Below are 27,175 nucleotides of genomic sequence, written 5' to 3' on the forward strand. Positions count from 1 at the left end.
TTTCAGCGTAAATACAAAGCCTATCAAACATAATCAAAATTACATCGAGATTCCGAGAACATCAAACGTCCACTACTGCCGCAAGAACCAGTCGTTGCTGGCGCAACCCCACCGGAGCCGGTTTCATTTTGTCAATGACAGTTATGAAGTCTTCGTGCACGTGCCCCTAAGGACTAGCGCCCTGGAGCCGTAGTTATGACACCGACAGTAAGTAAGAACAAATCCATAATACCAAGTTTTCTTGCAAAAAAAAATAATTCTATTTGTTGCCTTCTTCGAAGGGATCTTCCTTTAGGTTCGAGAACTTCTGAATACTCCAGACACATCCTAAAAGAATGTTGCAAGTCTGGGCTGGTCGAATCAGATTCACATATCTTGTCTCATTAGACTTTGCTAGAGTAGCATGGTGTTAGTTGGGTTTTAGAAATGATGTTTTAGACCATGCTCGTTATCCTTCTTTTGTCATTTAGCCTATTTTATGTTCTAAATCTGGAGGTTATATTCTCCTTGCTTTGAAATATTTGGAAAGTAAGACATGACTTACTTTTTCAATAGCAAAATATTGTATCCTTTACAGGTTCACTATGCTACATAAGAAATATTAGGTGTAGGTTTTGAAGACATTTTTCGACGAAAGAGGAAGACCTCCAACTAACCTTTCAACTAATTCTTCCTTGCTTAATCAAAACACAAGTTTGGCGACATTTGTGGATTCTGCTTTCAACCCTTCCTAGGTTTGAGAGTGTAGCTACTTTTGTACTGTTTCTTAGAGATCCATCCTTTGGACATTCCATTTTCATTCATATAGTAGCATTGAACATGAACTATTTCTTGCAGGTGGAAGCTATTGAATTACACCTAGCGGCATTGATGGTGAAAATTTTGGGTTGGAGCGTTGTTTTCTTTCTTATAAATTGCAAAACCTTAGCATATGTAACTAAAGCAAATAACTTACTCGCCAACCACCCCATTAGAGATTAGACCAACCCTTGCATATTTCTTCAATACTACTTCTGCTCTGAGCTCTTTAAATTTTTATCACATTCCTAGATTCCAAAATCTAGTAGCTAATTGCCAATAAAGAATTGGTAGCTTATTCTCTTGCTAAGGGGGGTTTTGAGTCTCAATCTCCTGTTGCTCTTACCTGTGCAGCAAATCAGCATGTTGTAATTCAAAAATGGCCTTCGAAGCTCTCAACTTTCCTATTCAAAAGTTCATATCTATACATTGTTTGGGTTTTTGATTAATTAAATTAGTCCTCTTAAGCTTAGAGGTCTTCAATTTGCCAAAACTAAAACCATTGTTGATGACAAAGCATCATGCAATTCATGGAGGTCTAGCAATCTGCAAAGGAAAAACTTGAAATGACCACAAATTGATTGGTGGGCATGTTGTAATTTTTGGAACTTTAGTGATTAATGATCTTCATAGCCATCCAACCAATTGCCTTTTTTAGAAACATAATACAATCAAAGACAATCACATAGGATGTACGCTCATCCCTATGAGCAACGACATAGCCAAATTTTGCTGGTGGTTCGAGCCAAAAAATAACCCCAAAATTTACCCCCAATTTTCAAGGCATGTTCTTTTATTCATCTTGTTGTCCTGTAAATTAATCTGAAACAAAAATTACTAAATTGATTTTGGTGTATTTTTGGGTATTGGATGCCGCAACCATAAAAGTACAAAACTAACTACTAAACTCTAAACTATATGAACTTAGGCAACAAAATCATAATTTGTACTAAAAATGGGAAATAACATGAAACTGATTATGGAGTGAAAGGGGAAATCGTCCTGGCCAACATTCAATCAAGGCATTAGACAATGGCAAGAGAAATTGGGATCCCTGACAACCCAGAGGGATAATACGTTCAGGTTTGAAGAGACTTGGACGCGGGATGTCGGAAGGGTTTTGGGTGGTAGCTCCTCTGGATGAATGATGGTGACTGGTTTCTCTCGAGTTGTTAAGGGAGAGGCTAAGGTGGTTAGGGGCAGCTAGCTAGCTAGGGTTCCTCTACTTCAATTATGCTCACTTGAATGTTGAGCAGGAGTCATTTACTTTTTCCATTGCTTAATTGCTCTAGTAGCTAGTTTAGGTGGTGGGCTGACTTGCCGAGGTCCATCTAGATGGCAAGGTGGTGAGTTTCCCATGGACGAGGTGAGATATCCTCGATAATATGGGTTAGAAATTGTTCCCGTACCTCACGCCATGGCCTGGGTTTTCTAGAGCCGCCCCTTTGTCTATAGCTCATCCGAGAGATTGAACTGGTAATGTCAAAATTGTTGAAGTCACCACATGCGCATCGTAGTTATAGTCGATGGAAACACCATCTCCCATGGAACAAACATCATCGGAAAGTATAACATAAATTCATATAATGCAAGCATCATGTTATACACCGGAAAATATCTGTCCCCCCCCCCCCCCCCCCCCCCGATGAGGAGCCCTTGGACCTTTGCAAAAAGCCCCTCCAAGAATATCTTAATTACACATAGGTCCAAGGGCTCCGCACATGATCATATGATCTTGATCCAACAACGGAGCTGCCTGGGAGCACCTCAACCTAGGTGCTTCCGGAGCATCTGATATTTACCTGTTCTACACCAGCATACCACAACATTGTCTTACCATTATTTCATCGACAAAAACAGTCCAATTTCATCACTTCTTTTTGCGGGTGCAAATTCATCACAATTCAATGGTTACACCACAACAAATATAACCATCCAGTTATTTTTGGATTTTTCTATTTTTCTTGCCAAAAGTTAACTATGAACAAAACATGTTTTACGCTGGCATGGTACGATACTCTCCGAAGCAAAAATACAATTGCATCTCACCTGAGAATCAACCAGTGGTTGGGTGGTTAGGAGGGAAGTCATACTCCCGGCCTAGCAGAAATCAAACCCAGGTTTGACGCTTTGGTGTCTCATTAATATAGAATTTTATTTTGCAATGTTCCCATCAATCGCTTTAGTAGGCACTCCTCCCTCCGTTTTCTATTTCTTTTGAAAAAGGAAATATATTAATATCGTGCAGATACCAATTACACCTAGCCTCTACACCTACAATACATTGCAACGACATTCAGGATGTACACATCCAAAGAAAAACAGAAAAGAAAGGAAAAAAACAAAGGTCCCGCCATAGCGATCGACTTATCCCAGCAGCCACACACAAACTACGAACAAATACAACACACGGAAAACATAAAAGGTCTCCAAAAGCGACGCCTTCAATAAGAAAACAATGCACAAGCACCATCGTTGTCCGATCCAAGATCTTAGGTTTTCACCTTGGAGAAGTCTGAGCTCTCAAAACAACTCCTTTAGCGAGGCAATTGCTAAACACAAGCAATGAAGGCCAGACCTTAGATTTTCATCCTGAAAGTCACGGGTCGGTACCCAAGGAGCACCACCGAAAATGAATTCCTCCAGTGCTGCCGCTCACACTTGACACTGCTGCTCCTGAGAGTTACCAAACACTTTGCTGACTCCATCGCCTCGAAGGCTCCGTCTGTCTAACTGATCCTCTGATCTCAGCCACAATGACCTTCTCTAGAGTTGTCTAAACCATAGACATCGAGAAGCCGACATGTCCCATGGGTTCAACAAACAATAGAGCTTTGCACCACACCGTCGTGGAACCTCGTAGGCCGATATGGCGTGCAGGACCAAATTCTATCCGATCCAGATATCTTCGGTAGGATCTTCGGCAGCAGTTTCGGAACACGTCGATGGCCAAATCGAGGAGGACCGAACATGTAGGACGTTGCCATGATACGAAAAGAGCATGAGTACAGCCACCATTATTTTCACGGCAGCAATCCCCCACGCCACCTCGACCAACCCGCCGCCGCCTGCCCGCCAACATCCATGCCCTAAAGCCTGCTGAGTAGAGCCCCATGCCGCATCAGCCGATGAGGTACACGGCCGAGCTCCATCAACCCACCCATATCAAATCAGAGGGATCGACAGCCCAAGCCATCATTGCAAGTCTGGACACACCACCGCATGAAGCACCCCACCATACCCGTCACCAAGTAGCGCCATCGATGCCAGATCGAAGCTGCGCTGCGACTAGGGAGGGAGAGGAGCCGTGCCCATGGAAGGCCCCGCCGCCGGCGGCACTGTCCAGGCTTCGCCGGGCAAAGACCCTCGACGGCGACAAAGAGGGGAGGGCCGGCGGGACTAGGGTTCCCCCGAGTTCTAATATGAGCCTTTTTTTCGAAACAGAGGCAAAAAGTTTGCCTCATATATTAATTAAGCAGAGAGAAGAGTTTGTTACAACAGTCACTCTTACACGGCATGAAAGATTACTCACACACAATAATAGACCCTAGTTTCTTTGCTCCGGCGGTGACCCAAAGATTTGCCTCGTTAGTGATCGTAGTGAGCAAGACTGGCGGTGGTGCGCTCTTATGCCGGAAAACCCGAGCATTTGTTTCGTTCCATATGGTCCATGACACGAGCATGGTTAGCGAGGCCATCGCTTTTCTGTTGGGGACTTTTGCGCCGGTTCTATTTGTCCACCAATTCTTGACGGAACCATCCAGATGCCACAAGGAGGTGTCCAATTGTTCTAGGCGGAATTTCTCAGTGACCATCTTCCAAAGCCGTATGGAATAGCGACACTTGAAGAAGAGATGTGGCCCACTCTCTTGCTCCCTTTTGCAAAGAGGGAAAAGACCACAATTTGGCCATCCCCGCTTGGCAAGCCTGTCGGCTGTCCAGAGTCTATCTTGGATAGCCAACCAAGCAAAGAACTTTGCCTTTGGCGGCGCCCAAACTTTCCAAATCATGCTCTCCATTGGAGAGAGTACCAAACCAAGAAACTGTGCCCTATATGCGGAGGCCGCGGTGTAGAGCCCATCGGTCATGTGCTTCCATATAATAGAATCCTCTGAAAGCTCATCGAGGTGGAAATTATGCACGAGCGACCAAAGTGTGAAGAATTGCCGGATGTGCTCTGTGGAGATGGCCGTGGAGGGGTTGATCCTGAGGATCCATGCGTTGTTTTCTAGAGCCTCCCGCACCTTTCAATTTTTTCTCATGGAAGCCTCAAAGATTAGTGGAGCGACATCCTTTGGCTTGGCTCCATGTAGCCAGGGGGAATCCCAGAATGGTGTTTTGGCCCCATTCCCCACGGTAATGGTAGTTGAGGCATAGAAGAAATAAAGGTCTTCCTCATCACATGGGTTGCCCAAACCGACCCACATCTTGTTTGACTCCGTCCATTCAAACTATGGCCATCTTAGGCGTAAGGCACGAGCAAACTTATCGGTGTTGAGAACACCAAGGACACCATATTCCCGCGGGCGGCAAACATCCTTCCAATTTACCTTGCACTTTGCACCTGTGTGGTCTTATCCGATCCGGACCAAAGGAAAGCTCGTTCCAACTTGTTCACATTTTGCAAGATGCTCCGTGGGACAACCAGCGAAGTGATGAAGTAGACCGCGAGGGAGGTAATGACAGATTTTACTAGTGTTGTACGCCCAATGGTCGTTATGTTTTGCCCTTCATAAGTAACCAACTTGCTCGCAACCTTGTCCTCGAGAAATTGGAAGTCCGCCTTCTTTAGCTGCCCAACGGATAGGGGGAGGCCCAAGTATCTTAGAGGGAACGACGCTCTAGTTGCCGGCAAACTCTGAAGAATGTTTCCCAAGATAACATTATTGCACCGAATGGGCACAACGGAGCTCTTGTGAAAGTTGGTGCAAAGGCCGGTGACCTCCCCGAAACCACGTAAGATCGCCGAGAAATTGTCAATGTCATTCTTGATAGAGGCCATGAACACCGCCGCATCATCAGCATAAAGGGAGGTCCGCACCATGATGCCTCTTCCCCAAACCTTGTGGAGCAATTTCTTTCGTGTTGCCAAGTCGAGAAGTTGTTGGAGCGGGTCAATGGCAATGACGAACAAAAGCGGCGAGAGGATCTCCCTGCCGGAAACCTTGGCCATGCTTAATGGGTGGGCCGGCCACACCATTTAAGAGTATCCTCGATGAAGAAGTGCAAAGCAGCGCCGTGATCCAATTACGAAACTTGAAAGGGAAACCTCGCCGGCGTAGAAGATCAAGGATGTACTCCCATTTGACCGAATCAAAAGCCTTGTGGATGTCAAGCTTGAAAAGAAGAGACGGTGTCTTGCATTTATGAAGCCGGCGGGCAAGGTTGCGAACGCACATGAAGTTATCATGGATACTTCTAGTCTTGATAAATGCGCTTTGGGCGTTGGAGACAAGTTTGTTCATGTGCGGGGCAAGGAGGATGGCAAGCACTTTCGCGAGGATTTTGGCAAAAGCATGAATAAGGCTAATAGGCCTAAAGTCAATAATCCCCTGAGCCCCTTCTTTGTTGGGCAAGAGCACAATGTTTGCAGAGTTGAGCCAGTGGAGATTGGACGTGTGGAGGGAGTCAAATTGGTGAAACGCCTTCATCATGTCATGCTTAATTATTTCCCAACACTTCTTGAAGAATATACCCGTGAAGCCGTCTGGCCCCAGCGCCTTATCAGTTGGCATGTCGTTTATTGCTTCTCGCACCTCCGCCTCGGTGATGGGAGACTCGAGCTCGTGCAAGTCTAACTCATGAGACTCCAGATGAAGCTCCTCCTAGTTAAAATCTTTTGCGCTTGAGGAACCTTTCTTCATGACCTCACAGAAGTGATCATGTATTAACTTCTCTTTAGCTTCATGGTCAGTGACCCATCCCTGGCCATGCTTTAGCCTATGGATATGGTTCTTTCTCCTCCTTGCATTGACCCGGCGATGGAAATACTTGGTGTTGGCATCCCCTTCCTTGAGGTTCACGATACGCGCGCATTGCTTCTTTCGAGCCCTCTCAAGCACAGCCAAGCTTATTACCCTCCTCCTAAGCCTCGCCCTAAGGTCCAACTCGTCGTGAGATAGTTGTCGGTTTTCCGGCGCGATGTGAAGATGCAGGATCACCAAGAGGGCAGCATGAAGATGGAACTTTGCTTTAGAGAAAAGCCCCCTACTCCACTCAGAGAGGCGCCGCCCCACCTTCTTGAGTTTGTGAAACAAAATTTGATATGGCTCGGAGTGCAGGACATGCTCGTCCCAAGCCTTGCTAACCACTTCCATGAATCCAGGCATGGAAACCCAGAAGTTTTCGAACTTGAAAGTCCGAGGCCTCCTTGGCTCCTTGTCATCGGCGAGGAGAAGCGAACAGTGGTTGGAGAGGGAAGAAGATAGGGCGTGGAGCACGTGGGTGCCGAAGGTGGTGTCCCACTCGGCGTTACAGAAGAACGAATCAAGCTTGCACAAGGTCGGGTTTTCCCTCTCGTTGCTCCAAGTGAACCTTCTATTTTGTAAATGGATTTCTTTTACCTCACAACTCTGGAGTGCCGCCCAGAAACGGTTAATTCGACTCCGATTAATGTTCCTATTGTTCTTGTCACGCGCACGATATATTTGGTTGAAATCGCCTGCCACGAGCCAAGCGATCCCAGCAGGCAGTTTTTGGCCAATGAGCTCCGCAAAAAAAGCATCCTTGCGAGAGGAGTCAGTGGGACCGTAGACGGTGGTGACCTTGTATTGTACGTCGGAGTCACGGATTCGGACCATCGCGGATAAGCAAAAGGTGGCGATGTTGATGTCAACCAGATCCACCGTCTGGTCATCCCAAAGCAGGAGCATACCTCCCCTTGTGCCATCGGCCGACCTTTGTGCAAAATTGCGCAGTCTGTTTTCCCCCGGGAAAGAGGCCACGAAAACATCGACGCCGTCGAGTTTCGTCTCTTGGAGGCACGCGATATGGCAGGAAGAAGAGGCAATGGTAGCGTTGATAGTGGCCCGTCTATCCGGGCAGTTTAGACCTCGGACATTCCAACACAACACATTGATAGATTGTTCTAACATGACAACTTGTGGTACACACAGAGGCATGGCCAACTGAGACATGGCCAGCTACTACAGTCAACGCCACAGGTAACACAGACGCCCAACAACAGAATTAACCTGGGTAGAACAGGCTCTGAACCCAACTTAGCACATCTCCAGAAGCTAGAAATAAAACCATGTAGTGCAACACACAGGGTGACGATCTTGCACAACACTTCAGCAGCATGAACTTGATCTAACATTGAAAACAGGTAGCCCCAGGGATGAGCAACTGGCTCAAATTGCTGCCAGCAGCGCTGCAGCACCGCCGTCTGGCCCTTCCATGTCCATGACACTGGCACCTCCGTGCTGGATGAGGGCGTCTTCCACACCTGCAACTTGCCCGTCGTCGAGCTTGAAAAGCTCATGCATGGAGTTGATCACTTCCTGAGGCAGCTGGTCCTTGAACCATTCTGCAAAGGCATCTAGAGCCGCCGCGGTGACGTCCTCGCCGTTCTTGACTATGCCCAGGCTACGGCACACCAGGAGCTCAGCCGCCTTTGATGCCGGCGCATCCTTGACTCGTCCAGAGGCCTTTGGCTTCGCACATGTCCTGTGCAGGAAGAGGCCTGCACCATTCCTGGAGATGGTAACTCCAGCCATCGTCTTGCGGTGTGCAACAGGTGGACGCGGAGGCGTGGAAGCAGGGGATGGCAATATCGGCGGCGACCTCTCATCGAAGAGAACAGCGAGGCCAACCCCGGCCGGCAGGATGTCCGCATCAGCCCTACGTTGCCGCACCGGGGAGGGGGTGCGCCTCACAGGCCCACTGGAGACCAGAGGCGGGGTGGGCGATGACTCAAAGCCTGGTGGCCTGGCCGGAGACAGGGGCGGAAGAAGCGTCGAGGGCGAGCAGAGTTGGAGCAGAGCGGGATCTGGAGCCGCCTCGGAGATGGTCGAAGACCTTGGCCCGTCCCTCTTGGAGCTTGGTTGGCGCGGCAGCACCGACGTGGGAGACAAAGGGGGGAGGCCGGCGGCGTTAGCGCCTCCAGGGAGCGCCTGCGTGCAGCCCGCGGCGAGCCCTGCCGCACCGGGCTGCGCCCACGCACCTGAAGCAGCTCCAGGGCCTGTGCCCCTTCGTCACTTGCGGACCCGGAGCCCAGTAGGAGTGGCTGGGCAGCCACAGCAGGAGCCAAATCAGGCGGAGGCGCGAGGTCCACCTGCGAGAGGGCAGCATCCCTACGCCGCCCACCAGAGCGATCACGGTTGTGGTCCTGCCCGTCCTGCCGCTGGCGATCACGAGGTCCTCTAGAGAGGGAGCGACGGATGCGGTCACGCCATCCCTCTTGCGTGCAGGGTTCACCTCGCCCACGCCTGCCGTCCCGGTCTTCTTCATCGTCGCGACGCGGCGGCCTCCGCACCTCTCCTCCCTCGGCCACACGGCGCTCGCCACGCCCACCCGTGCCGTCCACCATGCGGCGGAACCAGGTGAACTCATGGATCTCCACCTTCGGCGGGTTGTCGTCGTCATGGGCCTTGGAGTTGTCCTCGAGCAGGTCCAGGTGCAGCAGCACCCGGTGCCGCAGCCCACGGCGGCCACGGCGGCGCTGGCCGCGGGCCGGCAATGTGAGCCACTTCACCTTGGGGATGAGGTTGGGGTTCGATGTCCATGCCCAGAGAGAGAGAGAGAGGGGTCGCGCGTGTCGTCCCTACGCACGGACCGCTGCTCGATGTAGTCGAGAGAGCAACCACGGCCGATGACGAACGAGGCGATGTAGTTGTTCCACCCATGCACCGGGATCCCTTCGATGCAGAGGCATACATGGAACATCATGTCTTCGTTGTCAACGTGAGCCTCGAGCCGCCACCCGCAGACGAAGAGCCTGGAGTTGTCGACGAGGAAGTCACCGCGGTCGACGGCGTCGGCACAGTTGTGCTGGTACATGAACTTCACCAGGTATTGCTCGGGGTAGTGCCGGACGACGCTCACGTCCTCCTGCCGCAGCCCAAAGGTGGAGGCGAACGCGGCGGCGACGGTGCGGCAGGGAACATCTTCACGAGCACCCTCGAACCAGGCGACTGCGGCGTTGGAGGTGAGCAGAGCCGATTCCGCCTGCATCTCCGGCGTGGCGGGGACGACCACAAAGTCTTCGTCCGGCCTGAGGGCCGCATCTCCCAGACGCAGCGGCATGGTGGGGTCGAGCAGCAGCGGTGGCGTCGAAGGTTGGGGGAGAGGCCAACCCCGACCAGGGCCGAACTTGGGCGCCGGGGCTTGAGACGCAGCTGGGGCAGGGCGAGGCAGCGGCGGTGGCGGGATGAAAGCGAGGCACGGCAGCGAGCTCAGAGGGCGCCACTTATTCTTGCATCCACGGGCGCGATGGCCGTTCCGGAGGCAGCGGGAGCAGCGGATTGGGTCGAGGCACACCGAAGCTCTATGCCCAGGAGCAAGGCAGCGGTAGCACCGGCCTTTAAGCCACAGCGGGAGAGGGGGCGGCGTGAATGCGTGGGCATCCAAAGCCGGACGACGCGGGCCTCGCCGCGATTTGACGAGCTGCCAGGCGCCGGTCTTGTCCGCCTCGCGCCCCGCGCCTGTCGCCGGCCTTGAAGGCGCAGCAGGAGGTGAGCTGGAGCGCCTCACCGACGCGGAGGAGTTAAGGCGAGCATCCACCCCGCAGTCAATGCTCGGAGCGCGCGTCACCAGCAAAGAACCAACCGGGGGAGCGACCGCAACCAGGCCAGCGCCCATGGGCGACTCGGGCATGAACACAGATCCGGTGGACACGCGAGGATCGGAGTCGCGGGGCGGCGGCGAATCCAGATCTGGCAGGGAGCCGGTCGGAGGCAGCGACAGGGGGAAGGCCCTCGCAAGAGCAGCGACCGGCAAGCCCGGCGGCGGAGGAGGCAGCGGCATGAACCAGGCGGCAGCTACCAGGTCGACGTGGACGGCCGGGGGGCGCCTCCACCGGCGCCGTCGCGGGGCAAAGGGTGGAGGTGGAGCATGAGCCTTTTTACAGTTCTCAACAGGGAATACATACGGATGCGTATAGACATATCTTAGAGCGTGGATTCACTCATTTTGCTCCGTATGTAGTAGTCTCTATTATAAAATCTCTAAAAATGCTCATGTATTTAGTGTATGAGAGCGCGTAGGTGCGTGCGTGCGTGTGTGTGATCGGTGTTTCCAAAAACAAATTAGATCTCAGCCTTTTACAGAAAAAACCCCTCTTCCTTTGCCCGCTCGGCGGCCCTCGCGGAGCAGCCACCTGCAGCCGCACGCGTCCCTCCCAGCGCTGACTCAGCCGCGGGCCCCAGCCCAGCAGGCAGCCCGGCGATATCAACGCGCCGGCCGCCTCCCCGCCCCACGCACCACCCCATCCATCGTGCAGCAACAACAACAGAAAAAAACACCACACGATACTCCACAGTTCCAACCCGACCCAGCCACGAAACCAAACGAGCCGAGGAGAGAGGATCCGGGCCGGGATCCCAGGCGGGCGATGCCGATGGCGGGGAGATCCTCGGGCCGCGGCGGCGGCGGCGGCGGGCGAGGCGGGAGGACGGTGCTGGGGGGCCGCGGCGGCGGGCCGGGGGTGGAGGACGCGGTGGTGATGGAGCTGGCGGCGGGGGACGGGGAGGACAACGTCGTCACCGTCAACTGCCCCGACCAGGCCGGCCTCGGCTGCGACCTCTGCCGCACCATCCTCGAGTTCGGCCTCCGCATCACCCGCGGCGGTGAGCCCTCCACGTCCTTCATCTCCCCAATTCACTTGTTACCTTACCCACCATGTCCCCAAATCCACAGCGAGAAATCCAGTCGCCTAGTTCGATTGCGAGCGCGAATTGCATGCCTCGGCTGGACTCTTACATCATCATCATCATCATCATGCGGGATTGGGGACGATGCTGCGCGTAATTTTATTTTAATTTTCAGTTTTTTCCCTTTTCCCCTTTGTGGTTGGCGTGGTTGGCGAGGATTAGCTGTTTGGATTTTTCTCTCGACGAAGACGGCTTTCCTCCCACCCGACAAGAGAAAGTGTTGGGATGTTTGGCCGCTTCGTGTTCGTCGATTTCCCAGGATGAGCTGTACAGGCAGCTCACTAACGTGTGGTTTGTTCAGATATCATGGTTATCTCTTATTCAGTCTATGGGAAAGCTAGGCTTTCTTTTCTCAGGCCTACTTGCCACCTCCTCTGACTTTCCTGCCCATGCCGCTGCTGTATGATCACTGTCAATCCTTGGCACCTCAACGAGTTATGTTCTGCTCGCTGTTAAAGTGTTGATCGCAAGTGATGTCGCCTGATTTTCCATGTTAATCTTACTGTGTGCACGCCGTCAATCATTAGCAGCGGTTCAATCATAATAAGCATATAAATAATAAAAAACTGACGAAGACGTTGCAACCTGCTCAGTTCTACAGCACCCTGTTTCGTCTGCAGCTGGATAATTCTGTAGTACATGTCGTTTGGTCTCTTATCATCATTGTCGTCTAAATCTCGTGTGTTTGTCGGATTTAGCAGACGTGTCGACGGACGGGCAGTGGTGCTACGTGATTTTCTGGGTGGTGCCACGCTCGCCATCCATCAACATCCGGTGGGGGAGCCTCAAGAACCGGCTCATGGCGATGTGCCCTTCGTCATACGCCATCCCTTTCTACCCTGAGATCACCGAGCCTGGGCCCCCGCAGTTCTACCTCCTCAAGCTCTTCTCAACCGACCGTAGGGGGCTGTTGCATGGTGAGGACTTCTTGCCCTGCTTCGTGCTCTAATTGTTTTTTGCTATAATTGTACTATTTATTCACAGATGTGACGCATATACTGTCGGAGCTAGAGTTTATAATCCAGAGAGTGAAGGTGTCGACCACGCCTGACGGGAGAGTTGTGAACCTCTTCTTTATCACTGATGGCATGTAAGTCTCGCTAGTCGCAATCTTGGAGTTCAGGTGTTTTGTGCATGTACCTGAAGCATTAACTTCACTCTTGACACTGTGCCTGCTGCTATAATGTCAATTGCTGCGTATTACAAATGGTTTCGGTTGGTTGCATGGTATAATAATTCTACTACATATATGACAGTTCATATTTCTATCTGAAGGGAACTGTTGCATACGAAGGAGAGGCAAGAAGAGATTTGCTCGATGCTGATTGCTACCTTAGGTCCTTCCCTAACTTGTGAAATCCTATCAGCGGAAGGGTTCCAGCAAGGATTCTCTTCTCTTCCACCAACAATCTCTGAGGAGCTGTTCAGATTGGAACTAGATGAATGTGAGAGCAGTTCAGGGCCTCTTTGTGCAGAGATGAAAAAGGTGCAGAAGGCCACCATCAACTTTGACAATACCCTGAGTCCTGCACACACACTGCTCCAAATTCTTTGTGTTGATCAGAAAGGTCTCCTTTATGACATGTTGAGAACACTCAAGGACTGCAACATTAAGGTACTTCAAGATATGTATGCATTTGTTGTACATTGCTTATGATTTATTACGGCCTCTTAGTTCTCAACAATACAACCGCATGCAAAATTCAGGTTTTGTGAGAAAAATAGTACCTGGAGGACTGTATATAGACTATCTGAATATCTGAAGACACTGACAATCAAATAGTCAATTTTAGTTCTGTTTTACAGCAAGGCATTTTAATCCTCCTTTGCTGTTACGATGATAAAAATTATTCTCCTCTCTTTTACTTTGAATCTGTTTACCCACTGTATCGTCTTCAATGAATACAAAATTTACAGCTTGCAAAAAGGAGATTTCATCAGTGTGCTCTAACTACTCTATTCTAGGTCACTTATGGGAGATTCTGGTCAGACAAGAAAGGTTTTCGCGAGGTCGATCTTTTTATCAAGCAAGCAGATGGCAAGAAGGTTATTGATCCTGAGAAACAGGATGCTCTGCGGTCTCGCATGAGGTCTGAAATGCTGCATCCTCTTAGGGTGATGATCGTCAACCGTGGACCTGACACAGAACTCCTTGTTGCCAACCCTGTTGAACTAGCCGGGAAGGGCCGGCCACGGGTCTTCTATGATGCTACTTTGGCTCTGAAAGCGCTTGGAATCTGCATTTTCTCTGTAAGAGTTGCATCCTAATTAAAAAAGTGTGAAATAAGTCAACAATGGAGTTAGTGTTTACTTTTTCCCTTTCTCATTTCAGGCAGAAATCGGGAGACAGGCAGCGTCGGAGCGCCAATGGGAGGTCTACCGATTCCTCCTGGATGACAGCAAAGAATTTCCCTTGTCAAACAGCCTAACTAATAGGAACCGTGTTGTTGATAGAGTAAGGAAAACACTGATGGGCTGTTTCAACTGAAGACTCAGTTTATATCTCCATAAATCAAAAGCTTAAGAATGACTGCCATCCAATAGGCATCCATTGTATCCAGTTAGTTACCTACTGAAAGCTGAAGCTTGAAGATGATCACTGCAGTGGGTATTGAATGTATTGTGGACGGTCAGCCTGAATGCCAAACTTGCTGGCCAAACTGGTCTTCATAGTGCCCCGTACCTCACAGTTACCAGCTTCTTCATGTCATTCGACAGCGCTGTGGACGTGTGACCAATTTCCCAAGATAAGTGGTGATGGAGAACTACAGAAAGCTTCGTCTATGATGCAGGATCTCAAAGTGAATCTATGGTCAGCAAATGAGCACATGACACAAGACAAAACATGTCCTTTGGATGCCTCAGAAATATCTTCCTGGTAGCAGTGTTGTAAATGGTTAGTGGGAATCAAGAAATGAAGGCTAGTGCATCACCGTCGCCCCGCATTGTCCTCTTGCCCACCCAAAAAACATGTTTGGTTGGAGGCTCAATCATTGTGCTTTGTTTGGGTCAAGGGTTTGCTGGATGGTGACGCAGATCCTACATCAGTTTGTTGTAGATTAATGTAGAATGTGCTATCTGCCTGCCTCACCTGCCTGCTCCCTTCCTGCCTTCTTGTATGATTACCGCTTTGCCAATAGATTACTAGGCTGTTTCCTGATGTAGGGTTCAGTGTCTCCTTGTCACTATGCATGTTATTATATATGAAAAGAAGACACTTTGTCTATGCAGAGTATGTGTACAAAGTTGTGAATTAACAAAAGAATTCTGTACTTATTGCTGCACTCCACTGTGCTTATGGTTGGATCAAGCACCTGGATAATTGGCTTGGTCATCATCAGCAGCATCACTCATGCAATTTGTTTTAGTGTTTCTTTCATAACATTTGTGGACCCATATATCAATGATTGCTGTTCTCTAATGCATAATCTCTGATCAATTTCCAGTAATGGCTTAGCAGGGATGATCAAGTTGGCAGCAAAGGCATATCAGGTTGGACATGAACTGTACTGGGGAAGACTACAATAGAAGCGCCACTTTGTGTGCAAACATAGAAAAAAAAATCAACGACAGCCGTCGGATCTTGGGTGAATGTCTCAGATGGCTCCTGTGGGAGCTGCTGGAGTGATATGCTTTCTATACAACTCTTTAGCCAGGGCGGTTTTGGTGAGATGCGCATGAAGCTCCACCAGCTCCTGTGGCTGTGGGATCCATGTGACATGTGAGACATCCATCCAAGATCCGACTTTTTTTTTCTATTTTTGCACACATGAACTCGCCGGTGGATAGATTCAGAGCTGTGATTATATCTATCTGGTTCTGGTGTGGAGATGGCGAGTGACCTGTGCGGCTGATGGTTTTGAGATGGTGACGCCTGAACCAGAAGCTGTTTGCATTATTGCTGTTTGTTTGGAAAGTGCAACTTGCTTGCCCAACTTGCACAGGATTACAGGATTAATACCGTGTTTCGATAATTTTGTTTAAGCTGCCCTCTTTTGGCATCATGAAAAATGATAAACATGTTATGATTGCGCTTATGGGAGCCTGTCAAGATGATTAGTGCCTGATAAAACAACTTTAGTCTACGTGACTCGTACAGCCATCCATTTAAAGCAAGTTAGTGAACTGATCAAGTGGTCATGTGCCCCCAAAGTGATCTTTACAGATATAATCTATCTTATGAGGCAAGGCAGCAGCCTTGTGATATTTATGTGGAGTGGTTAGGCTTGCTATTAGTCACTCCATTGGTTTCACAATACCTATCATACCTTCAGGGACGCACACACACAGTTGTATTTGATACTAGAATTGAACCGTTCTCGTTGCTTCCATTACATCAACATACTGCTTATCTATTAAATGCATGGTATGATCTAGGGCTGGAATTATAACCGGAAACTCACAAGCTTAGCTCGTGGCTGGGCTCGACTTGATTCAAACTCGGCAACTAACGAGTCAAGTCGAGTTTTAATTTGAGCTCATTAACAAAACGAGTTTAACGAGCTAAGCTCACTAGTTGTTTAACTCATTAAGCTTGTTAATTAGAAGGGTTGTGAGATAAGTATCAATATTGGTGTCCTCTATGTAGTATACCAAGTGTTTCTTTATTGAGCTAGTTTCTATAAATATATTTTAGATTTATTGCATACATAATACTTATATTTTGTTACTCACGTCTTTAACGATCTACCTCGCGAGTTACACAAGTCGAGCTGAATTCGAATCTGAGCTTGTTATGTTAATGAGTCTAGCAGAGCTAAATTGTTATCTTATTAATCAGTCGAGCCGAGCTGGCGCGACTCAACTTGAATTCCACCGCTAGTATGATCTGCTGAAATGTGGTTCTATTTTGTGTCCCTGTCTAACAAATGCTTGAAAATAAATGATGCTACCAAACACTTCTTCCATTCCAAATTATCGATTTTTTATGATATAAGTACTAAATACATTATGATTAAGTTGTCCTCTTTTGGCTAAATACTAAATACATTATGATTATGATAATGGAACCTGTCAATATGATTAGTGCCTAATAAAACAACTTTAGTCTACATGACTCGTACAACCATCCACTTAAAGCAAGTCAATGAATTGATCAAGTGGTCATGTACCCCCAAAGTTATCTTTACGGCAAGGTGTGTTGGATAACATAGTAATTTCAAAAAATTTCCTACACACACGCAAGATCATGGTGATGCATAGCAATGAGAGGGGAGAGTGTTGTCCACGTACCCTCATAGACCGAAAGCGGAAGCGTTAGCACAACGCGATTGATCTAGTCGTACGTCTTCACACACTAGTGCAGAACCGGGCAATAGCACCGGTTCGTAAGGCCCTTTAGTGCCGGTTCCATAACCGGCACTAAAGTGTGGTCACTAAAGCCCCCCCCCTTTAGTACCGGTTCAGCATGAACCGGTGCTAAAGGGCAACCACGTGGCACGAGCCAGCTCCGGGGGTCGGGAGCCCTTTAGTACCGGTTGGTAACACCAACCGGTACTAAAATATTTGGGGGGTTTTTGGTTTTATGATTTCTTTTTCATTCAATTTTACCAACCGGTACTAAAATGTTTGGGGGTTTTTGGTTTTATGATTTCTTTTTCATTTAATTTTGTGTTTTCCATTTTAATTCTTTTTCGTTTGCTGGTATTTTACGATATTACACATTGTACACGTTATGCATATATATATCATCAATGTCTCACAAACCACCATATTAATTCACACATACACACATGTATAGCTATATACAATTTCTCCTACATATGCATGTTGCCTTCGGAGCCAGTGGCATTAGCCTAATTGGTGCCTTCGGAGCACGATGACAATTGAAAGTGGTTCATGACCTGGTCGATGGGGGCGGTAGCGGGTAATAGTATTCTTCCTTCGGATTTATGACCTGATCGAGCAAAAATCCCGCTATTTCCTTTTGAAGTGCTTCTACGCGCTCCGTTTCTAGGAGCTTGTCCCGCACCTCTTTGAACTGTTAAGGAGGAGATCAATATGCATGTGTATTAGTTGTGTGACTAGATATCGATAATGGTGTAAAAATTGTGAATAGTGTTCTGACAAGCGTACCCATTCCTGTCTTTGAGATCTGCTCCTTTCGGACGCCATCATGTGAATGTTCTCGCAAACGCAGAATGCACACAGATCAGTCCCTTGCGCCTGCTTCAGGGCCTTTATTACGAGAATGGAATTTAATTTGATCAGATAATAATTAATCAAGCATGATAATTAAAGAGATGCATGGCAGCTAGCTAGCTTGCTAGTACTACTTAATTACTTACCTTGGGTCGAAACCATTTCAGCTGTCGTTTCCATTCGCCTTCCATGACGCTGATGAACCTTGCCCAAGCCCTGCCCGCCGACAAAGAAAATGAATAAAGGGGTTATTAAATAGTTCATATCATGAAATGATGAACTAAATAGGCCGAGATATATAGTTAATAATGATTGAAATTACCTGTTGACTATTCCAAACAAGATGTTATAGTCACTATTTGCTTTGAGTAGTGAGTCCAGTATTTGAACTGTTCCGGCGTCAACTTTAATGATACACAAGATCCAGTGAAATCTGCATGCACACACGTTTGCATGTCTTAATTAAGCGGACATATGTAAGCAAAAACATGTAGCTAGCTAGTAGGCAAAAACAGAGAATTTGTAGTATAAGAAAGTGTGACTCACTGGAAGTTGTAAGGAAGTAGTATATCTTCATTGTATTTGAGGCGCTTCAAGAACTCTAGCATGCTGTCCTCTACCTGCTTTTCATGATGCTTGTTTATTTTCCATGTGTATTCATTAACGGTGTTTGGGTCAATGAACCCAATGCCATAGCGTCCACCTTTTCTCATTTCATACATCTTCATCCTGTATAATACCACAGAAAAGAATATAGTGAGGATAATTACAGGTAATGATTGATCAAAAGGATCACTACAGCTAGCTTGAGACTTAAATTACAGAAAGAAATCACTTATAGACAATAGCAACCGACGATAGATTTGTCGAGTGCGTCTTGATTGTATAACTGAAACAGTTCAGAATACTCAACGGTCACAGGTTTCTCATGGTAGTAATGATCCTTCTTGACTTGCACCATGAGGGACTCTCGATCGGATCTCTTGGTAATGTTCATGTACCATTGATGCAATTCATACATTCTTGTTGGGAGCTTCTTGACCTCTTCTGGCTTGACCAAAGGTTGGCCCTGGGCATATTTTCGTTTTATTTCCTCCTCTGTAAGCACAGACATGTCCTCGATCTCGAGGAGTTGTCCAACAGTGATGTTGAGAGTTTCAGCCTGCATTATATGCTCCTGGGTTATTATCACATCGCCCACCTCAGGAACGTAAACTGTTTGCCCACAATAATATTGGGCGCGTGTACTGTCACGTGTTGTTGGCGGCACAACAAGCGGGGGGATCGATTGCGCCGCCTGTTCTCCCAGCTGGGCAACAGTTTTCCCGCATTTTTTGACAGCTGCTTGTTGTTTGCTCGAGCTCGAGCTCGCCTCCTTCTGTAGACGTTGTCGATGTAACTTCCTGATGTGGCGCTCATAGTCTGTGTCAACAGGCTTAGGAGCTGGTGTTTGAGCCATACGAATGAAGTGGTCAACTACTTCCGCAAGCACTTTCTCCCTTGGCGGCGGTGGCGGTTTCGGTCCAAAATGGGCGTCGACTTCTGCCCGCACTATGGCATTGGTTTGCTCCTCGGTCCTGTCGTAAGCCCTCTCAGGAAGAGGAGTAGTGAGGTTTGAACCATATTTATATCGCTTGCCTCCGCCTGTACTTCCTGTACTATGACCTCGACTCGTACCGCTACGCACCATAGCTACGGGGTGTCTCTTCTGCGATTGCTGAGGCGGCAAAGACGGCTGACGGGGCTGAGTTGGACGAGGAGGAGTGGCCTGAAGCTGTGCCGGACTTGGAGGAGGAGTGGCCTGAGATTGTGTCGGACTTGGAGGAGGAGTGGACGTCTGACGCTGTGTCGGACTTGGAGGAGGAGTGGCCTGACACTTTGCCGGACTTGGAGGAGGAGGAGTGGCCTCACGCATTGGTGGACTTGGAGGAGCGGGAGTCTGCTGACTCGGTGGCGGACTTCGACGAGGAGTCAGGTGACGCGGTGTCGGTGGCCTTCGAAAGATGATGCAATCCTTTCTCCATAGGATGATACGATGTTTGGCATTTCCGAGTGTGTGCTCCTCGTCACCTCTAGGAATGTCAAGCTCTAACCCCGAATATTGGTCCACCACCTCATCAACCACGACACGAGCATAGCCTGCTGGAATCGGGTTGCAATGGAAGGTTGCATCGGGGGAATTTGTATAAGCAACGCCGTCTGCCATCTTCAAGGATATGTTCTTAATTTTGAAGTGTAGCTCGCAGTTAGTATTCTCCGCGATGTCATCCACGGGGTATCTATCAAGCATTGCGTCAAACGGGGCGGAACCCACGCTGCTTCTCGGCATGGATGGGGCGGTGGTATCCAATGCTGGATCATCCGCTAGCTGCTGCAGCTGCTGAGACCCCCTTTGCTGGCTAAGTGAGTCGATCTGCTCCTGCTGCCGCTGGAATTTGACTACCAAGTCCTCGTGCGCTGATTCTAGGCCTTGAAGGCGTTCATAGTCTAGCTTCCTCTTCTCCTCCTCCATCTTCCTCTGCTTCTCCTCCGCAATCTTCCTTCTCGCACGGGTTCTGTAGTTGGCGTTCCAGTCCGAAAACCCCTTATACCACGGAATAGCGCCCTTGCCTCGTGTTCTTCCCGGGTGTTCAGGATTTCCCAGGGCACGCGTAAGCTCGTCGTTCTCTCTGTTGAGCTGGAACACCCCCGTTCGAGCCTCTTCTATTGCAACAAGTATATTATCGTCGGCTCCATTCAGACATGCCTTCGTCGAAAATTTGCCTGTCTTCAGGTCCAACTCCCCCCCCCCCATGCGCATAGAACCAAGTCATGCACCTGGGGGGCCAGCTCTTAGTAACCGGAGTGACACCTGCATCCTCCATCTCTTTCTCAGACTTATCCCACTTAGGCATTGCCACCGCGTAGCCACCTGGCCCCAGCTTATGGAACTTATCCTTTTTTCGGCATTCTTCTTGTTTATTCTCGACCGTTCCTTAGCTAATTCTGAATCCTTGAATTTCACGAAATCGTCCCAATGAGCACTTTGATTCTCTAGTGTTCCCTCGAATACTAGAGTCTTCCTTCCTCCCTTGATGTACTTGTCCCATTCACGATTCTTGTGGTTCTTGAATGCAACCGCCATCTTCCTAAGAGCAGCGTCCTTGACTTTCTGCACATCTGCTTCTGTGAAATGATCTGGTAGGGTGAAATGTTCCATGAGAGTATCCCAAAGCAGCCTTTTTTGTCTGTCGTCGACAAAAGTAAGATCTGGATGTGGCTTTGCTGGCTCTCTCCATTCTTGAAGGGAGATCGGGAGTTGGTCCTTCACAAGAACTCCGCACTGACGAACGAACTTGTCCGCAATCTTCTTAGGCGCTAATGGTTCGCCATTAGGTTTGATTGCCTCGATATTATACTTTACGCCCTCCTTCAACTTTTTGTTCGGGCCTCGTTTCGTCCTGTTGCCTGAAGATTTGCTCGATCCGCATGGCTGAAAGAAGAAAGATCGATTCGTTAATATATCTTCAACTCATTTAAAACATGTGATGATCACCAGATGCCTGCTTATATAAATATATATACCTCTCCGGTGTTGTCATAATCGTAGTTCATGACTTTATCAATTCGGTCGTCGCGATCGAATATCATATCACCCTCTCCGGTGTTGTTTAGAAATTCGGAGCCGTCATAATCTTCTTCATTCTGATCATCATCTGACCCGCGTATTATATCGAACATGGTCTGTTCTCCCTCTCTGTCGGTATTGTCCGCCATAGCTTTTATTTAACTATGTCAAAAGAAATATAAAACAATTTAGTATTCAAATTACATCGTCTCGAATAATAGATATAATCTCAAATACATCGTCTCGAATAATAGATATAATCTCGAATACATCGTCTCAAATAATAGATATAATCTCGAATACATCGTCTCGAATAATAGATATAATCTCGAATACATCGTCTCGAATAATATATAATCTCGAATACATCGTCTTGAATATTATATATCGAGTACATCACTGGCTAGGTAGCTAATAAAGATCGAATACTACAGAAGAATCTAGGACACTCGCGGTTCCTGCGGCGCGGGCGGTGGACACCCAAAGAGAAGGAACCCTCACAGGGTCATAGCTGAAGTGAGATCCCTGAAGAAACTGCCAGGTATTGGAGAACCTGCCGCCCTCTAATGCAACCATGTAGCGATGGACGTGCTCGTCCTTCTCCCTGACACGGCGACGTACCACCTCCGGCGGGGCCGGCTCCCTCCACACCGAAACTGGCCCACGCGAACGCCACCAAATGAGATCAGGGTCGACGACGGGACCCGGGGCCGGGTTCCTCATCAAGCGGCGCGCCCCTCCAGGCAGCACCTCCCAGTGCCAGCCCGGCGGAGCCCAGTCCCGGACATGGGTCAGTCGGACGTCATCGCGGACGGGTCGACGACGAGGATGCGGGCCGGGCATCGTCGAGAACAAATACTAGCTATATGCCCGCAAAAAGTAACATTTTTTTTAATGATTGGATTTTGATAACTAAAATTTCTAACATTTCTATATAACACTAATTATACTATCATTGCATATGTCAAAATTCTATATGCTATTTCATACTAATTAACTATCTAACACTAAAAACACAACTTTTATACATCCATTAAAAAACTGAAAACAACATTATATAAAAAATTTCCATACTAATTAAACACTAATTATATCCATCTAACATGCATTCATACATATATACTAGTGAAAAAATAATAATCTAAAAAATCTAAACTAATTAAACATACAAAATACGTATATAATAATATATACATGCATTAATTCATACATATGTACGTGTGTGTGTGTTCATCATGCTTGTGTGTGTGTATGGGCTTGGGGAGGGGCGGCGCCCATGGTGGCCGCCGGGGGCGAGGGAGAGGGGTTAGAGGGGGAGAGCTCACAGCGGGGCGACGGCGACGGCCGGGGGCGGCGACGGGCCGGGGCGTGACGCGGGGGCGGCGACGCGGGGACGACGCGACGGGGACGGACCCGGGGCGGCGACGGAGACGAGGGCGGCGACGGGGACGGGGGCGGCAACGGCGACGGCGTCGATCGATCGGGGCGCGCGGGCGGTGCTTCAATGGGGAAACAGAGGAAGAAACAGAGGGAGAATGAAATTTTCGTAAGTGTTGTATATATAGAAGGCACCTTTAGTACCGGTTGGAGCCACCAACCGGTACTAAAGGCCTGTTTTGGCCAGGCCAAGCGGCAGGAACCGCACCCCCTTTAGTACCGGTTGGTGGCTCCAACCGGTACTAAAGGCCCCCCTTTAGTACCGGTTGGTGCCACGAACCGGTACTAAAGGGGGTGTGCTGGCGCAGGTGCGGTGCGCAAGTTTAGTCCCACCTCGCTAGCCGAGGGGCGACCGCACTGGTTTATAAACCCCTGTGCGGTAGCTCTCTCGAGCTCCTCTCCAAAGCAGGCCTACTGGGCCTACATGTTCTGTGCTGCCCTGTTGGCCTACTGGGCCTTTGCGGGCCTGCATCCTTGCCCAACAACAGGTTGGGTTTCTAGTCATATGCAGGCCGCTCTGGCCTAGTAGGCGGGCTTTTTTTATTTTTTTTTGCTTTATTTATTTTTGAGTTGTTTTTTGTGTATTTAGAGTTTCTTTGTGAATATTTTTGCTTTAGGTACAAAAAATTACAAACTTTCTGTTAGTGCCCGTAGTTTTCAAATTTGAATAGTTTAAATTTTGAATTATTTGAAATTAGTGTGAATCACTAGTTTGTGAATAACTTAACTTTAAAAATCAGTAAAGGCATGAAAGAATTTGTTTGCATATAAAATTTCTTCACGTTTCAAATGCCAAAACACATAATTAACTACCCTAACTATTACAGAGATTCCCTTCTGGGTGTGAAACACAGAAGAAAGTGATGATAGTGAAGCCGATCACATCCCAGATCTTTGGGTGTGAAACTTTTTCTTCTTGTGTGTCCCTTTGCGCCGTAAACATGGAAAATCTTCATCATTTAACGGGATGCTTGGGTCAATATTCATTGTGAATGGAGCAATTTCATCAAACTTTTCATAATCTTCTGACTTGTCTGTCTTGTCATCCACTCCCATGATGTTTCTCTTCTCAGAAAGAACTGTGTGCCGCTTTGGCTCATCGTACGATGCATTCGCTTCCTTATCTTTTCTTTTTCTTGGCTTGGTAGACATGTCCTTCATATAGAAAACCCGTGCCACATCATTGGCTAGGACGAATGGTTCGTCTGCATACGCAAGATTGTTGAAATCCACTGTTGTCATTCCGTACTGCGGGTCTTCCGTTACCCCGCCTCGTGTCATATTGACCCATTTGCACCGAAACAAAGGGACCTTCAAACCACGTCGATAGTCAAGTTCCCATATGTCCTGTATATAACCATAATATGTTTCCTTTCCCGTCTTGGTTTCTGCATCAAAGCGGACACCACTGTTTTGGTTGATGCTCTTCTTATCTTGGGCGATCGTGTAAAATGTATTACCATTTATCTCGTACCCTTTGAAAGTCATTATATTCGAAGATGGTAACTAGGACAGCAAGTACAAGTCATCTTCAATAGAGGTGTCATACATGGTACGTGTCTGCAACCAGCTGGCGAAACTCCTGGTTTGTTCACGTGTAATCCAGTCATCAGACCGCTCCGGGTGTTTGAAGCGTAGCAAATTCTTCTGTTCATCCATATACGGAGCCACCAAGGCGGAATTCTGTAGAACTGTGTAGTGTGCTTTAGTGAGAGAATGTCCGTCCATACATATTATTTGTTCCCCTCCTAGCGTACCTTTTCCATCCAGTCTGCCCTTATGCCGCGATTCAGGAACACCAATCGGCTTAAGGTCAGGAATAAAGTCAATACAAAACTCAATGACATCCTCATTTTGACGGCCCTTGGAGATGCTTCCTTCTGGCCTAGCACGGTTATGAACATAGTTCTTAAGACTCCCATGAACCTCTCAAAGGGGAACATATTGTGTAGAAATACAGGACCCAAAATGTTAATCTCTTCACATAGGTGAACTAGGACGTGCGTCATGATGTTGAAGAAGGATGGTGGGAACACCAACTCGAAACTGACAAGATATTGCACCAAATCATTCTCTAACCTTGGTATGATTTCTGGATCGATTACCTTCTGAGAGATTGCATTGAGAAATGCACATAGCTTCACAATGGCTAATCAAACGTTTTCCGGTAGAAGCCCCCTCAATGCAACCGGAAGCAGTTGCGTCATAATCACGTGGCAGTCATGAGACTTTAGGTTCTGGAACTTTTTCTCTGCCATGTTTATTATTCCCTTTATATTCGACGAGAAGCCATACGGTACCTTAATACTGAGCAGGCATTCAAAAAAGATTTCCTTCTCTTCTTTGGTAAGAGCGTAGCTTGCATGACCCTGATGTATGCCGTCTTTTCCATGCATACATTGTTGGTCCTCTCGTGCCTCAGGTGTATCTTTTGTCTTCCCATACACACCCAAGAAGCCAAGCAGGGTCACACAAAGATTCTTCGTCACATGCATCACGTCGATTGCGGAGCGGACCTCTAGGTCTTTCCAATAGGGCAGGTCCCAAAATATAGATTTCTTCTTCCACATGGGTGCGCGTCCGTTAGTGTCATTCGGAACAGGTTGTCCACCAGGACCCTTTCCAAAGACCACCTTCAAATCCTTGATCCGCCTCACCTTTGAAATGCTTGCCTTTCTTTCTTACGGGATGCCTGCTTGGAAGAAATCGACGATGTCCCAGGTACACATTCTTCTTACAATTAGCCAAATATATACCGTCGGTATCGTCCAAACAGTGCGTGCATGCGCGGTATCCCTTGTTTGTCTGTCCTGAAAGGTTACTGAGAGCAGGCCAATCATTGATGGTCATGAACAGCAACGCCTTTAGGTCAAATTCTTCCCCCATGTGCTCATCCCACGCACGTACACCTGTTCCATTCCACAGTTGTAAGAGTTCTTCAACTAATGGCCTTAGGTACACATCAATGTCATTGCCGGGTTGCTTAGGGCCTTGGATGAGCACTGGCATCATAATGGACTTCCGCTTCATGCACAACCAAGGAGGAAGGTTATACAAACATAGAGTCACTGGCCAGGTGCTATGGTTGCTGCTCTGCTCCCCAAAAAGATTAATGCCATATGCGCTTAGACCAAACCATACGCTCCTTGCGTCATCTGCAAACTCCTTCCCGTACTTTCTTTCGATTTTTCTCCACTGCGACCCGTCAGCGGGTACTCTCAACTTTCCGTCTTTCTTACGGTCTTCTCTGTGCCATCGCATCGCCTTGGCATGCTCTTTGTTTTGGAACAAACGTTTCAACCGTGGTATTATAGGAGCATACCACATCACCTTGGCAGGAATCTTCTTCCTGGGGCGCTCGCCCTCGACATCACCAGGGTCATCGCAGCTGATCTTATAGCGCAATGCACCACATACCGGGCAAGCGTTCAAATCCTCGTACTCACCGCGGTAGAGGATGCAATCATTAGGGCATGCATGTATCTTCTGCACCTCTAACCCTAGAGGGCAGACAGCCTTCTTTGCTTCGTACGTACTCTCGAGCAATTCGTTGTCCTTTGGAAGCATATCCTTTATCATTACCAGCAACTTTCCAAATCCCTTGTCAGATACACCATTCTCTGCCTTCCATTGCAGCAATTCCAGTGTGGTGCCCAGCTTTTTCTTGTCACCTACACAATTCGGGTATAACAATTTTTTGTGATCCTCTAACATGCGCTGCAACTTCTTCTTCTCCAAATCACTTGCGCAGTTTCTCTTTGCATCGGCAATGGCCCGACCTAGATCATCAACGGGCTCATCTGATGCCTCTTCTTCAGCTTCTTCCCGCATTGTCGGCTCAGCTTCTTCCCGCATTACCGGCTCAGCTTCTTCCCCCATTGTTGTATCATCGTATTCAGGGAACCCATGGCCAGGATAGTTGTCGTCGTCCTCTTCTTCTTCATTGTCTTCCATCATAACCCCTCTTTCTCCGTGCTTGGTCCAAACATTATAGTGGGGCATGAAACCGGACTTAAACAGGTGGACGTGAATGGTTCTTGACGTAGAGTAATTGTGACCATTCATACAACAAGCACATGGACAAGGCATAAAACCATCCGCCCGCTTATTTGCCTCAGCCGCAAGCAGAAAAGTATGCACGCCCTCAATGAACTGGGGAGAGCATCGGTCATCGTACATCCATTGCCGGCTCATCTTCATTACACAACACCGAATAGACCAAATTAATACAAGTTCATACATAAAGTTCATACAACACTTAAATGCAACAAACAAATAACTCTCTAGCTAAAGCATTTAAATGCAACAACAAATACGATCA

General features: G+C 48.1%; 2 protein-coding genes across 3 annotated transcripts; one reads left to right on the forward strand and one right to left on the reverse strand.

The window, feature by feature from the left end:
* Positions 1–6,623: 6,623 nt before the first annotated feature.
* LOC147988708 (uncharacterized) lies at positions 6,624–7,598 on the reverse strand. Its single transcript, XM_087535631.1, has one exon. It carries the CDS (start codon positions 7,596–7,598, stop codon positions 6,624–6,626), a length of 975 nt encoding a protein of 324 aa, XP_087391757.1.
* Positions 7,599–11,207: 3,609 nt separating this feature from the next.
* Positions 11,208–14,945, forward strand: ACR9 (ACT domain-containing protein). 2 transcript variants are annotated; one of them, XM_048707433.2, is made up of 6 exons: positions 11,208–11,585; positions 12,368–12,586; positions 12,654–12,759; positions 12,945–13,284; positions 13,635–13,919; positions 14,002–14,945. In XM_048707433.2, the coding sequence occupies exons 1-6, from the start codon at positions 11,351–11,353 to the stop codon at positions 14,155–14,157; spliced, it is 1,341 nt and encodes a 446-aa protein (XP_048563390.1). In that variant the 5' UTR covers positions 11,208–11,350; the 3' UTR covers positions 14,158–14,945. The 2 variants fall into 2 exon arrangements, with proteins under 2 accessions (XP_048563390.1, XP_048563393.1); XM_048707436.2 differs by having other exon boundaries at positions 11,210–11,585; positions 12,371–12,586.
* The last annotated feature ends 12,230 nt before the right edge of the window (positions 14,946–27,175 follow it).

Source organism: Triticum urartu, chromosome 1A, assembly GCF_056163025.1.
Source record: "Triticum urartu cultivar PI428250 chromosome 1A, HENAU_Tu73, whole genome shotgun sequence".
Classification (NCBI taxonomy): domain Eukaryota; kingdom Viridiplantae; phylum Streptophyta; class Magnoliopsida; order Poales; family Poaceae; genus Triticum; species Triticum urartu.

What these genes read in the sequence shown, in the direction of transcription:
- LOC147988708 (XM_087535631.1), bottom strand. Translation starts at nt 7,598, where the DNA reads ATGGTCCGAATCCGTGACTCCGACGTACAATACAAGGTCACCACCGTC.
- ACR9 (XM_048707433.2), top strand. Translation starts at nt 11,351, where the DNA reads ATGCCGATGGCGGGGAGATCCTCGGGCCGCGGCGGCGGCGGCGGCGGG. An exon ending in CCTCCGCATCACCCGCGGCG is followed by an intron (nt 11,586 to 12,367) that starts GTGAGCCCTCCA and finishes TGTCGGATTTAG; the next exon opens with CAGACGTGTCGACGGACGGG. An exon ending in TCAAGGACTGCAACATTAAG is followed by an intron (nt 13,285 to 13,634) that starts GTACTTCAAGAT and finishes ACTCTATTCTAG; the next exon opens with GTCACTTATGGGAGATTCTG.